Raw genomic sequence first — 14,130 nt, 5'->3', positions numbered from 1 at the left:
TTTTCCCAAGAAGCTTCACCATTTTATGGGAACCGTATATGATATGTGCATGATGCACTGGAACTTATCATGCTTTGGTGGTACACACAAGAGAATGAAAGTGGGACTTGGCAAGGCGATTTGCCTGTGGTACATATTTTTGGTTACGGGACTCAATGGAGTATGAGTAACTTTGGAAAGTCACAGGTGGCATCGTCATTTCCTGATGGCCCTCACTTCTTTGGAATATATTATAGTGGCGTGTTTGAGTTTACCAGTGATACAGTTGGAACATCGATGGATCCCAGAATCGCTATAAAAACTTTGGTAATCTACAGTAGGAACACACAGGGTCCCTTTTTATCTTAAATATGTAAAAATGTACTCACTTGATTCTTATTTAAGAAGTCATTATTTAAAACAATGAAACGTGTTCCAAATGATTATTTATTCTTATATCTTAATGCCTTATATCAATTCAGATGGTCAGTTTTTATGTGAGCATCACTAGATGAAAAAAAATGCTAATAAAAAAAGAAAAAAAAAGGATCTGCTTGCAGGACACATAATTGCTTGTGTTCCTGGAATTGTGGAGACCAGATGTTCTCCTTACCACAATAGTATTACTAAATTACTCAGGAATTTGTGCTAGTCCTCAAGTTTATATGCCTTTATTTTACTTGCACACACACTTCTTTCTAGATTCTCATTGGCTGAAATCTTCAAGAGTCTTTAGGATACTGCCTCATGAGGACCAGAATTTTGGTCCCCACAATGTCTTTGATCAATATGAGGATGCTGGGCAACACTTCACATTAACGGTTCCATATTAAAAATGGAGGTCAACTATTAATTAATTTATACTTAACAAAGTTTAAACTAGCGGCACACTTTCTCAATTTTGGTGCTTTTTTAGTGACGCAGTAGCACTTGAATCTCTTATCTATTGCCCTTTTATATCTTTTGTACCTGATTGCATTCTAAATATCTGTTGGGATACTTGGGATAAGTTAAGATATTGGTTATTGCAATTCTAATAAAGTGGTAAGCAGATTTTCTTATATAAATAAGCAAAATGGAAATGTCTGATATTACCCTAATGATCAGTTATTTATAAGATGTATTTATAGGTGCATTTTAGCTCCACTGTGTAGTCCTAGAAGGTCTTCAGCCTTCAGTCTTCCTGGCCATTTACTTTAGCCTTCACATAGTGAGTTGTCCTACTGGGCTCAAATATATGATTTTACAATAAGTTATCTATTGATCCACAGTTTAATACATACATACTACTAAAGTGGCTATGACAATAAAAGTTGCATACATATGCAAATACAAATGCGATGAATTGCTTCTGATAAAGATATTCTGCTGCTGGGTGATCTCGGCTCAAACATGCATGAACCCCATCAATGTCTTGGTTGTACTTTTCTTTTGGTCGTCCTTATTTTTCTGCCAAGCTCCTATCACACTACATTCAAGTTTGGCTAAATTGTCAGGGTGTGGCCCCTCAGGGCTTTCAAAGGAAATATGTCAACATATCATATCATATACGCTAACATATCAGAACCCTAAATCCATGGTCAATTTCTAGTACTTCTTTATATGAGCAAACCTTATCATTTCACTGGCATTGAAATGATCAACAGTTAGCAGGTGGTTAAGAGTTATTGAGTATATAAAACATTATCAACTATTAGATTAGTTAACTAATATACCAGATACAGGTAGACAGCAGGAGAACAAAATTATTAGTACATGACTGTTAAAACCAAATTTTAATTTATTATTTTTTTAAATATTTTATTTTAATTTTACTAAAAATGTGGCCAATTAAACAAGACATGAATGAGGTAAGAGGATAATGGAGCCAACGAGTAAGTTAAGGTTATAGCTATCAGTTTAGCACAGTGCAAAAAGATATTGTACATACTTTACTTTCTTTACTTGCTAGCTTGTGAGTTGTTAGCGTTTTCATACCAGTGCATAACTAAAGAAGTACTTCAGATACCAAACATGTCTTGGCTACTGTTTGGGTTGAAGGAAATAGATTTTTTTTCCTTAGTATAAAGTGCTGTCCCCATGGAGAGAATATTAATTCCAGACAAAAATCCAGACAATTTGTTTTTCTCCATCACCAGCTGTCAAGTGCTTCTGTTCTTTTTCTTCACAGACAGTGTTTGTGCGAGTGAGTGACTGAGTGTGTGTGTGTGTGTGCACACTGAGGTGACACAATTCTTGAAGCAAATGTAGATTTTCCAGGTAAATAGAAGAGCAACATTTCTTAGGAAGAATGCGTCATCCTGTCTGATTTGACCTGCCTGTGCACGTCTCTCTCTCTCTCTCTCTCTCACACACACACACACACACACACACACACACACACGTAACCTTGCACTTTCACATTCTGGTGGAAACTTTCTTCTATATCATACACACTTTCTTGCACACCCAAACACACCTTTTTATATTTTCCTCCCTTTATGGAAAGGTATAAAACTGAATTTAGAAGTGTTTAAAAGTGTTTTTAGATCTGTAAATGACATATAATTTCAAAAATGGTGAATCCCGATGTTTTAGGCTTTTGTTTACACTTGTAAAACTGAGAAATAAACTCAAAGCTTATCAGAGCTGCTTCATTACTTAAGAGGCAACTCATGTATAGCAAGGGTGTCTGACCTTATCTGCAAAGGGCCAGTGTGGCTGCAGGGTTTTCATTCCAAACAAGCAGAAGCCAATGAATCTTGCAATTGAAGGCCAAGATGAACTGCTTAAACAGGTGCAATCAGATATGGCTCCACACTGCAGCCACACTATCCCATTGTGGATGAGATAGCAATGAGACATCCCTAATGTGTAGCATATTCCAAAGTTTTCATTTCATTGTAATTCACCTTACAGCCAGCAGAGGGCTAAACTTTACAAAATGTTCCTTTAAAACTTGCATCCTAAGGGTGGGTTTCTAGAAACGTTAGAAATGCTAAATAAAAAATGTTATTTAATTAACAAGTGTTAATTAAAGCATTTGATAACTTATGTAGTACATAAACATATTCATAAATTAATGAATAACTTGACCCATTGGTTATTCACTACGTGCCTCGTTATTCAGAGCTTGCATGCAGTTCTACCTCAAAAAGGCAGAGGCCACTAATTTCTATACAAAAATTATTACAGTTATAAATAGTGAATGTGATCCAGTGCCCTAGTGTAAACTTTATTAGTGGATTCATCCATGGCACAATGGTGTAGTGGGTAGTGTGTCTACTTCGCAGTGCTAGTGTCTTAAGTTCGAGCTTCAGCTCAGGTGACTGTCTGCGTGAGGTTACCCATTGTTTTATTAATCATGTTAGCTGTACAAAAACAAATGAACCAAACTGCATTTAAATTCAATTCACATGGAACCAACAAGTTAACTTAACAAGTTATGTGTAAGAGAATGTAAAGCCCATTGTGATATCACTAGCAGTAGCTGGGATTTAAATTCAGAAACATTCTGTTAATGTATTTCAGTGGGAAGGTTTCTTAGTTCAAACCACAATATTTTAAAAAGTATACATTCTGTCACAACAACAATTACTTAATCACATCTCTCTGAAATGTTTCAACATAAATCCTGTAAAGCTGAGAAAATCTAAGGGTGTAGCTAGGGTGAAAGCAAGGTTAGAAAATCAAATTTATTTTCACTATGCAGATTAGGAACTAGCTGACATAAATGCACTGCCAGTGTAAATATTATGTCCATGCTTCTCCAGGGACCCCCAGAGGTTTAAGAAGCATACCCATCTGGTCCATAATTTTTTTTTTTTTTTTACTTTGTTTCAGCAGCATAAATCACAAAGCATCATTATCAAAATTATTATATTTATTATTGCGTTTGTATAGTTAGTATAGTGGTTAACCTGTTTGGCCAGTTCCTTGTATTGAATGGCTTTAATCCAAATCTCAACAACTCAAAAACATGCAGTTCTATAAATAATGCCAACTTGGACCTGGTGTATTTTGTAAATTGAAAGGTTCAGGAATACAAAGCTCAATGGCCTCCCATCATTAGCCAGAATATTACTGTACACATTTATATAATGTTCATGTCAAAAATATGTACTGGAAGTCCGACAGAAAAAATGCATTTGTTGTAAGTAATGACAGTCTAATGGAAATGTGGGACCGTTAATAAAATTGATCTTTTGTTGGTGAAAAATGGGTATTGTGCACTCTTTATGGTGCTACCTCTCTCCCCATCTCACATAATGAAAGAAAAAGAAGTAAATGAGGTCACCATGTCTTTAGAAGTGCCTTCGGGGCTCAACAGCCAGACTTCCACAACTCAATGCTATGTTAGTTCAGGTAATTTCTAATCAGATGCATGTCTATGTCAAGAGTGAGAATAAGTTAAGACTTAATAATAATGATAATGGGGAGATAGACCATGTGATTTGAATGACTATTATGTTCGGCAGTGCATGATGGGGCAGGTTAGTGTAAAATTGCTCATCACTCCACATCTGATCACCAAATATAGTTCCTTATAGTATATCTGTTATTTCTCAGTGTAAACATACATGACAGTAATCTACACTTTAAAGTTGGCACACTAAAACAGTACAGAAGCGTGAAATTTGAGACACAGCTACAGTGCGCTGGTTGCTCAGCTTTAGACTGCATCTTCAACTCCCTACTGACCTCTAGTAGTACTGTACGGTTTGTATGTTTGTGTGTGATACAGAGAGAGAAAGAGAGAGAGAGAAAGAAATATTAGAAAAAAATTGCAGAGTGAAAAGAAAGTCAAAGAAAAAGGAAAGAAATAGATGGAGAAAGAGATTTTCACAGACACAAAAAGTAAAGACAGATCAGATAAAAATCTAGAGAATGAGAAAAAGGTTGAAACAGAAAGAGAAATAATGAGAGAAATAGAGTGAGGGAGGCAACAGGGACCCTACAGTGTGCACCTGCACTGTCTCCCTGTTTAAAGTGAAGCTGCTCATTGGTCGGCCATAAAAACCCATCATGATATTAACAGCAGGAGCTGAAATTTATATTACAAATTTTGTGTTTGTGTGTCTTACCCAGACTCCTCCTTCCAGTTCTCCTTGTCTTTGCTTTGGTGTGTTTTAAGAACCCTCTCCAGCTCCTACAGTGTCAAAAAGAGGGAAAGAGGAAGATAAAGAGACATAATTCAATTTAATATAAAATATACAGCTTTGAGAACATGAGTTTGTTTTTCCATCATGCCAATAAAGAGAGAGCTTCCAGTGTGAATGAGGGAGTGTGTGTGTGTGTGTGTGTATTAGACCTTAATACAGGTGATGTAAGGTGTGTTCTGCTGCATGTCGGCCTCACAGAGAGCAACATCTTCATCTGGGTTTGGATCAATGAAGTCATATGGGTCCTGATCTGCTCACACACACACACACACACACACACACACACACACATTGTATGTGCAATTATTTCACCTAATGATACCAAACTGAGTCTTGTAACTCCAGTGCAAAACTAAAGCAAACGTCACACATTTGTGTACATATTGTCATTTATTATGAAAAGCATTTTCTAACCCAACAGTAAGTTTCATATTTCTGTATCTATGGATCATATGCATTGCTACCTCTATTCGAGTCCAGTTTGCAGAGAAGAGAGTGGGCTTCAGCCCGCGCCGTCTCTGACACCTGAGAGTGTAGACTGATAGTGTCATCATCCGAGGGCTGAGGAGAGAGAGAAAGAGAATGAGACAGATAGAGATAGAGAGACAGACAGAGAGAGAGAGAAGAGGAGGCAGAAAGAGCTTTGTTGAGTTGCCTAGTGTACAGTCCCCTCTGAAAGTATTGGAACGGCAAGTCTGATTCTTTTGTTTTTGCTATACACTGAGGACATTTGGGTTTGAGAGTGTGTGTGTGTGTGTGTGTGTGTGTGTGTATGTGTATATACCTCTGTAGTAGACAGTCTCTTATCACCGTTGTCACTGCCAATACCCGAATCAGGTCCGTGGTTCTTACTAGGGTAAAAATCCTCTATGCTGCACACACACACACAAACACACACACTGCATTGTCACCTTGGATTAAACATGACATTCATTTTGTTGTTCAATCCGAGCACATTATAAAAAAAAGTCTGATAATTACCTAGAAGCTGGTTTACATTTGTGATATTATATTATAATGACATTATATAATATTATTTTATGATATTATATTTCTAAAGTAGGTGGTTCTACTTGAAACATTTTCTGAAGGAGAAAACCTCTGCTGTAAGGTTCTACATGGAACAGTTTTTTTCTAAGACTGTATGCTATAACAACAACTGTCTTACATTTAAAAAAAAAATGGATTTCAAATGGATTTTTCTTAGGAGGATTTCCTTAAGGATCTGTCTCAGTTTTACATTTTATATTAATATTATAATATACAGTAACAAGTTTTTGAACAACGAGTATCAGCTGAGAAAGAATGTATTTAGTAATTAATAGATGAAGAAATAAAAACAGTTTATGATAGTGGATGCAGTTTTTTTGGATGTCTTTTATTTTTACAGAACACTGCAGCTTTAAAAATACTCTGTAGTCATGTAGTTGTTAGGACTGGGGCAACAGTAAAGCAACAGCATCTTGTACAGCATCTTGCACATGACAGAGGGCTCTTTTGGGGCAAAGTCATAAAGTGAGCATGTGTGCATACCTGTCTGTTAGCTGCTGCGCTAAACACCGTTTGCCCGGCAAGGGCAGATCCAGCGAGTCAGGCTTTTTCTCCAGCCTGCATGCCTGCATGTTCAAATACTTAAAGATATGAATTTTTCCCTTCAGACAGATCTGAAAGCAAAGCAGAGCCAGGTGTTAGTGATGAGTACTATTAAACTGTCATGACCATCCCAAGTCTGTCCCTTACATAGGCAACATTTTCTCTCATCATTTCCTTGACAGGCTACAAATCTCACTCACTAATCTCTCTTGGTCTGAATTTATACCCCTTGATTTTCCTGGGTGTTGCACTGAAGTATTGTTTGTGTGTTTTTTTTTTTTTTTTCGGATTACTGTCTGTGCAGAGTTCCCAGTGTTTGTCTGGGTTTTCTCTGGCTTCTCAGGTTTCCTCCTACAGTCCAAAAACAAGCAGATATATGGACTGGACAGATTAAATGTCCCATCCAGGGTGAATTCTCCCACCTTGCACACCTAGCGTTGCTGGGATAGGCTCCAGATCCGCTGCCACCCGCACCAGGATAAAGTGGTTAGTGAAGATGAATGAAGGGACTTTATGGTCTTATTGCTTTATGAGTGCACACTGAGGACATCTGCTGGTCAGATGCATATAAATGCATTAAAAAAACAAACAAAAAAAACTGAGTTACTTGCACATGGTGTCATTTAAGGGTCAATTGTAATATCATGAAATAAGCATGTGAATTTTGTCTACAATACCAAGTCATCTAATGGTTATATTCTAATCATTTGTTACACCACAGCAATGTTGAATTCTCAAATCTGATTGGTTAGAAGGTGTTATTTAATTTTCTATAACAGCAGCTAACAGTAGTGCTGGCTGTAATTCAAATCACAGGTTTATATTAATGCACTTGCTCTAATATGTTATTTCTATAGTAACAGCTCATTCACAGGGACATGATACATGATGGATATTTGACATAATCTATGCCTAACAATAAACTGTCTAAATCTTTTTAAAAAAATTGTTATTAAACAAAACTGTATAATCTTTGATACAGTCAGAGGATTTTGTACTTTCTGGTTTCATAACTTGTTGGGTGGATGTTACACAACATTAAATGTAACTATAAACAGATAAAAAGTATGTTCATTAATAAATTATAAATTGTAATTGCTGTGGTGTAAGAGGAATAAAACTTCAAGACGCTGTTATTGGACATGCTGTTATTACTACCTTCTAAGTACATTAAATAGATATCTCACTGTGTACTTAAAATACCATGTAAATATATTATAATAATTACTATAAATTTACCATATTATATACTATCTATGTACTATGTATTTGCTCGCACATCTTGACTTGGCAATATTTTCCCACTCTTTCTTGCAAAAACATTCTAGATCCATCAGATTGTGAGGGCATCTCCTGCGCACAGCCTGCTTCAGGTCATATCACAGATTTTTAGTTGGATTCAGGTCTGGGCTCTGGCTAGACCATTCAAAAACACTGACCATTTGGTTAAGCCATTCATTTGTTGATTTGGATGTATGCCTTGGGTCATTGTCCTGCTGAAAGGTGAAATTCCTTTTCATCTTCAGCTTACTAGCAGACACCTGAAGCACTAAAATCGACTGGTATTTGTAGCTATTCATGATTCCCTCCACCTTGATAAAAGCCCCAGTACTGGCTGAAGAAAAGCAGCCCTAAAGCATGATGCATCACTGTGGGTATGGTGTTTTTTGGTGATGTGCTTTTTTGAACATACCTTTTGGAATTATGGAATTATTATACCTTCTGAAATTGCTCTCATCAGACCTTAACACATTTTGCCACATGGTTGGGGTGATTGAGTTGAGCTTGCATGTTTTTTGTGAGAAAGGGCTTACAGGCTTAATTTTTTGCACACTACATTAAAAACTCTTACACTGCACAGCTCTGTATATTTCTATACAGAAACAGTTGCACTATGAGAAACATTTTTTTTCACACACTACAGCTCTGTATATCTTTTTTTGTTTGTTTTTAAACGTTTTCTGTTTATGTATATTCATATTCTACATTACATTCCTCTAAAGGCTGCTAAATGAGAGATTGCTGTCACATCCAGAGAGTAATCAGTACTTCATATATTCCTGCAGCTCCTTTATTGTTGCCGTAGGTCTATTAACAGCCTCCCTAGTAATTTTTTGTCTTGTCCTTTTGTAAATTTTGGAGGGACGTCCTGTTCTTGGTGATGTCACTGTGGTGCTCCGTTTTCTCCACTTGTCGATGATGCCCTTCACGGTGTCTCATGGTATATCTAATGTTTTGGAAATTCTTTTATACCTTTCTCCTGATCAATATATTTTGACAAGTGAGATACCATACATGCTTTGTAAGATTTTTTAAGGGCCATGGCTTCAGGAGTCAGATGAAACCAAGGAGATGTCAAGAAAATCCTACAGAAACAGCTGTTCTTTATTTGGGGTTAATCAGAATAATTTCATTGACAGCTGTATGATAATTACTTCTGAACATGAGATTGAATGTGATTGGTTCATTCTGAACACAGCCACATCCCCAATTATAAAAGGCTGTGCACACTTAGGCAACCGGGTTATTGTAAGTGTTTTATTTTTCTTATTTTTCCCTAATATGTTTCTGATTGTTTTTTACTTTATTTTTATCCATTGTAATTTCACAATGAGGGTGGAAAAAGTTCTGACATGATTTATTATGGTTTCATTTTTTTTTTATGTCACAAAAACCTGCCATTTTAACAGGGGTGTGTAGACTTTTTATATCCATTGTAGGTCTATAGTTATTACTTTACTTAAACGTTAACTACATATAGACTTCAAAGTTCATTCTTAGTGAGTAAAAAATGAATCAGTCTCAAAATCTAGCCAGTTTTCCAATCTGGATGGGTGATTGGGCTTCCTCAGAAACATGAGAGGCCACTACATATTTTTGAAGGATGATATATAACTTCATAAGACACCTGATCAGTCTGATTGATGGAGAGAGAGCGTTAGACCACCCTTGGTATTCTCATGATTCAAGTAAGTAATCTGAGGACTCTGAAAGATCATAGTATATCAAATTGTAGTACACCTAATTGCCCCATATTATGAGCGGTTCTTCATTCAAAATCTTACTGATAACCTTGAACCCAATGAGGAAGCTTAAATTACTTTGTGAGACCCAACAATAAGACCACCAGATGACGCCAACACACCCTGATAGAGAGCATCTCTGAAAAGTGCTGAAGGATCACTCATTGGAGTGTGTGCTGAATACAGGGCTTACTCTAGCTTTTAGGAAGCTGTTTTGCGATCTAACTACAGCCTCATCATTTCATCAACTGGCAGACAATGAGAAATACACATACGCACAGAGAAATCATCGGTCTCTCCCTCACACACACACACACACACACACACACACCTGTGCAGGAGGGGACTGCATGGGGTTGTTGTCAAGAACGATGTGCTGGATCTGGCAGAGTTTACGGTAAGATGGAGGGATTTCTGTGATCTTATTACAGGAGAAATCCAACCTGATCAACAGCAGATCAGACAGCTCTGAGAGAGAGAGAGAGAGAAAGAGAGAGAGAACAAATATAATTCATGAATAAATTGATGTAGAGTGAGTATAATAATGTATAATTCATGAATATTTTTGTATACAGTGAGATGCTGGAGTGTCGGAGAAGGGCGCTTTTTGGCTGAAGCTATATGGAGTTGTGAATGTGTGTAGTATTATAATTATAAGTCTCTCTCTCTCTGAGATTACTCAGTGTCACAATATTAGCCTTCCTGTGCTAATAAAATAAACATTGCAGTTGTGTGTGTGCGCACATCTTCATCCAAGTATGCTTTCAATGGCTTTTTAGTTTGTACAAGTAGTCAATTAGTACACTTTTCTGGCCATGACTTTCAGAATGTTGAAGGTTGCAATCTGATTAGCACACTACCATGCACTGATTTGCAGCAGAAAATCACAATTTTTCCTGCAGGAACACAATGAGGTTTTCAGAATAAAATATTTTTTAAAAAACATGACGTAGTTAGCACTGACTTAAGTTCTGTGATTGTCTACCAGTCAAATCAGTCAGTAGGTGGATCTTGGCCACATTTAATGATGGAACGTACCAAACTCTCTAGTGAATGCTAAAAGTCTGACTTGTGATATTACAATAACATTGAGAGTGTTTGTGTGTGTTTGTGTTTGGTGTTTGGTGTTTGGTGGGTGGGGGGTTGGTTTACCATCAGGAAGGACTTGTATACAGTTTCTTCTGATGTTCAGTTCTCGTAAGGCATGGAGTTTCCCCATCTGAGTAGGAAGCACCTGAATTTCATTACAGCTTATGTCCTGCACACACACACACACACACACACACACACCAAGTCATTACAACTTCCTCCTTGGGAACATGCTCAATACTGCAAGTAAAGCACATAAAGTGAAGTCATCTCCAATAAGAAGGCATGTTTTGGGTCCACTTACAAAAACAAGAGGCACTCTGAGCGCGTGTGTCATTAAGACCATAAATAGGAAGGAAGGTATGTCATTGAGTCCATACATGAATGTCTTTAAGTACGAAGGAAGTCTCACACACACATACACACATGTATTTTCATAGCTAATGTGTTAACCTAACAGGATTTCTAAGAGGATTTTTAAGTCTTATTCATGAATGTTTATAATTGTCACTACTAAACCTATTCAGCTGGCAACATGAGGTAACCTGACAGATTTTACTGAGAGGAATTGAAGTTGGTTATCATAAGCCAACCTGCCAGGACATTTCAAAAAGTATGCCTAAAGGGCATATTTACTATATTTACATTTGGGGTTACTGGTCAGACACACTGACCTTTCCTGCCATATTACCACAGATGCACACACACAAACACACACCAGTTCCATGAGGTCTTTGGCTTTGCCAATATCGTCCGGAATAGACAGCAGTTTGTTGTTGCTGACCACCAGGACTCGGAGTGGCAGATTGAACAGGAACTTGGGCAGCACAGACAGTTGATTACGACTGGAAAACATCGCAAAACATGCAATTCATCAGTTATTTACACAATTAATCAGTAGTACAAATTAAGCTCTAGGCAGATGACACCCAACACATCTTCACAAAATATATTTGCAGTGTAATGTTTTGCAAATTTTAAGTACATTTAAGAAAATTCAGCAAAGGGAAATGGGTTTCCATTAGCCAATGTTAAGTTTAGTATTCTGAAGAGAAGGTACAAGACATGATGGCATTAGCAAACAAGTGTCAGCCAAAACATGTTAGTACTACTGTGTTAAATATTGTCAAAACAGTACCAGACCAAGTAGGTTTTTGTTTTTACTGTAGGTTGTGTACTATTTTAACATTTTAACATACTCATATGTCTCGGATATAACCACAGCTATCATGAGCAGCAGACATCCAAACTTGCTTATTTATGTAAGGAATAAATTACTTGGGGGTGTGCATTTACAGGAAAATTATTAACAGTGGTGTGATGCGATGTGGCCCAACTCAAAGCCGAGTTACACCCCAAAGATTATTCTCCTAAAACAGCACAATAAATGTTTTATTCCTCTTATACCGCAGCAATTTACCAACACTAACAATTTTTATTTATTAAACAATAACATGACATACTTTTTTAATCAGCTTATAGTTATTTTTATTGTTGTGGAACCTCCACAAAACAAGTTGCTTCTAGTTCTCATGTTACATCAGCAGTTATTTCCTAACCAGTCTCTCTTTTTTCTAAATAAATTATCTGTAAAATATTATTTAGTCAATTAGATGTAATATGTTTAGTGACTTTATCAGTTCCCACCTGATATTGAGGTATGTAAGCATCTGTAAATTAACGATGGCTTCTGGAATCATCTTTATGCAGTTGTGGTAGAGGTTGAGCGACTCCAGCGGTGCAAACATACACACTTCAGGAGGGATCTCTCCAAAACGGTTCTTGGATAAATCTGAATGGAAACACATAGGAATACAGCATGTTAGCTTGGTTTGGTGTCAATCAGGGGCCCTTCATCAATATCCTGGGGGAATTTTCAAGGTCCCAGCTGACATGGGGCGGGGACTGTGAGGGGGTTGCCAGATATATGTATTAAAAACAATGCAATGGTCGTCTAAACATTGTATTAAAATCCAAAATCATCACTATTACAGAAGAGTCCAATAATCTAATATCAAATAAGAAAGAAATAACAGGGCTCACTTTTTTAACGAGCACATACTGGTAGACCGAATCCCAATATCAATAATATTAACTTGTATGGAAAATATGGCTGAGCAGTATCATGAAATAATATCAATATCATGATTAATTATGTCACAATATACTTTTCTGTAACATCATACATATTTGGACACAATCTGAAGGTAACATTTTGTACTGATGTTTAAAATTGTAACATGATAACATGTTATCTATTCATACTTACAGCATACATTTTTTATTTCCCCCATGAAAGTTCAAGAGCCATATTCCAGCATACTACATACCACAGAGTCAATGTTAGGCCCTCAGTAGTTTTGTGTGTGTATCTCGGCATTTGAGGAGTCTTCATTTGACGATCTACCGATGCCTGATAAGGCAGCCGGGTTTTGATTGATCCCCTTCTCAGACTAATCAATCATTTTGGTGTAAGTTGTGGCTCTTCGTCCTTCCTCGTTTCAGGGAAGACAAACCTCTCGAGACTACTGATGAAAGTGTGCTTGTGTGTCATGTTACAAATGCACACGCTCTCACACGCATACACCAGTTAATGCTAGGCAGCCATTGACTATTTAGCTTCCCATGAGTCGGAGAATTTGCAGATTATGGTAGACAGCTAAGTGCGCATCTGTGGCTTTCAGCAGTGACATCATTGGCTGGTATAAAGTGACAGGCACAACCACTCGATCCTCTCTGTTTTAAGACAGGCAGCTAAAAGACGATTTTGCTAAAAGACGAGGTTGCTTATATCAGGCTGGAAATTAATCCATCTGCTCATTTTTAGAACTAAATAATGCCCTATATTTTCAGCTAAATCATAATAGATAGACTTCGTTATGGCGTCCATATAGATCCATAATGGCCTCACCATGTAAATGCTCTAACAAATGATTAGCTCTAGACTGTAGAGAAGGTGATGAAGGCTTCTAAATACACAGGTTGAATATCACATACATGCACACACACACTTTACATTTTACACACATTTTTTTCAGTTACAATACTATTTAGGACTTACTGTTAACCCAGTAATGATAAAATATTCCTTGCTTGGAATGTAACTCTAAACTTAAACATTTAAGTGGGGATCTTTAATAATTTATTGTATTCCAGAAAAGCCGAAGGTTTAGGCAATACTGGTTTAACTCCATGTTAAATTAACTGTATGCTTTTTTACTTGTTATTATTGTTATAAACTTGTGAAATATATGGACAATGCAGATATCCATATATATGCTGATCTGCTGATGTCATCTTTTCCA

At 36.9% G+C, this 14,130-nt stretch overlaps 1 protein-coding gene across 4 annotated transcripts in view; it reads right to left on the bottom strand.

The window, feature by feature from the left end:
• lrch2 (leucine-rich repeats and calponin homology (CH) domain containing 2) overlaps nt 1–14,130 on the bottom strand; it is a 70,788-nt gene that overhangs the window by 39,103 nt on the left and 17,555 nt on the right. For all 4 annotated transcript variants that reach the window (XM_034300716.2, XM_034300717.2, XM_034300718.2 and 1 more), the window contains exons 2-10: nt 12,473–12,617; nt 11,544–11,670; nt 10,889–10,994; nt 10,068–10,204; nt 6,654–6,784; nt 5,905–5,992; nt 5,585–5,681; nt 5,270–5,370; nt 5,043–5,107 (exon numbers count right to left, since the gene is read on the bottom strand). In XM_034300716.2, coding sequence (XP_034156607.2) covers nt 5,043–5,107; nt 5,270–5,370; nt 5,585–5,681; nt 5,905–5,992; nt 6,654–6,784; nt 10,068–10,204; nt 10,889–10,994; nt 11,544–11,670; nt 12,473–12,617 — 997 coding nt within the window. The remainder of the gene's footprint in view (nt 1–5,042; nt 5,108–5,269; nt 5,371–5,584; nt 5,682–5,904; nt 5,993–6,653; nt 6,785–10,067; nt 10,205–10,888; nt 10,995–11,543; nt 11,671–12,472; nt 12,618–14,130) is intronic.

The sequence above is a fragment of the Pangasianodon hypophthalmus genome, chromosome 27 (assembly GCF_027358585.1).
Source record: "Pangasianodon hypophthalmus isolate fPanHyp1 chromosome 27, fPanHyp1.pri, whole genome shotgun sequence".
NCBI classification, from domain to species: domain Eukaryota; kingdom Metazoa; phylum Chordata; class Actinopteri; order Siluriformes; family Pangasiidae; genus Pangasianodon; species Pangasianodon hypophthalmus.
This window is presented reverse-complemented; position numbering and strand designations above follow the sequence as displayed.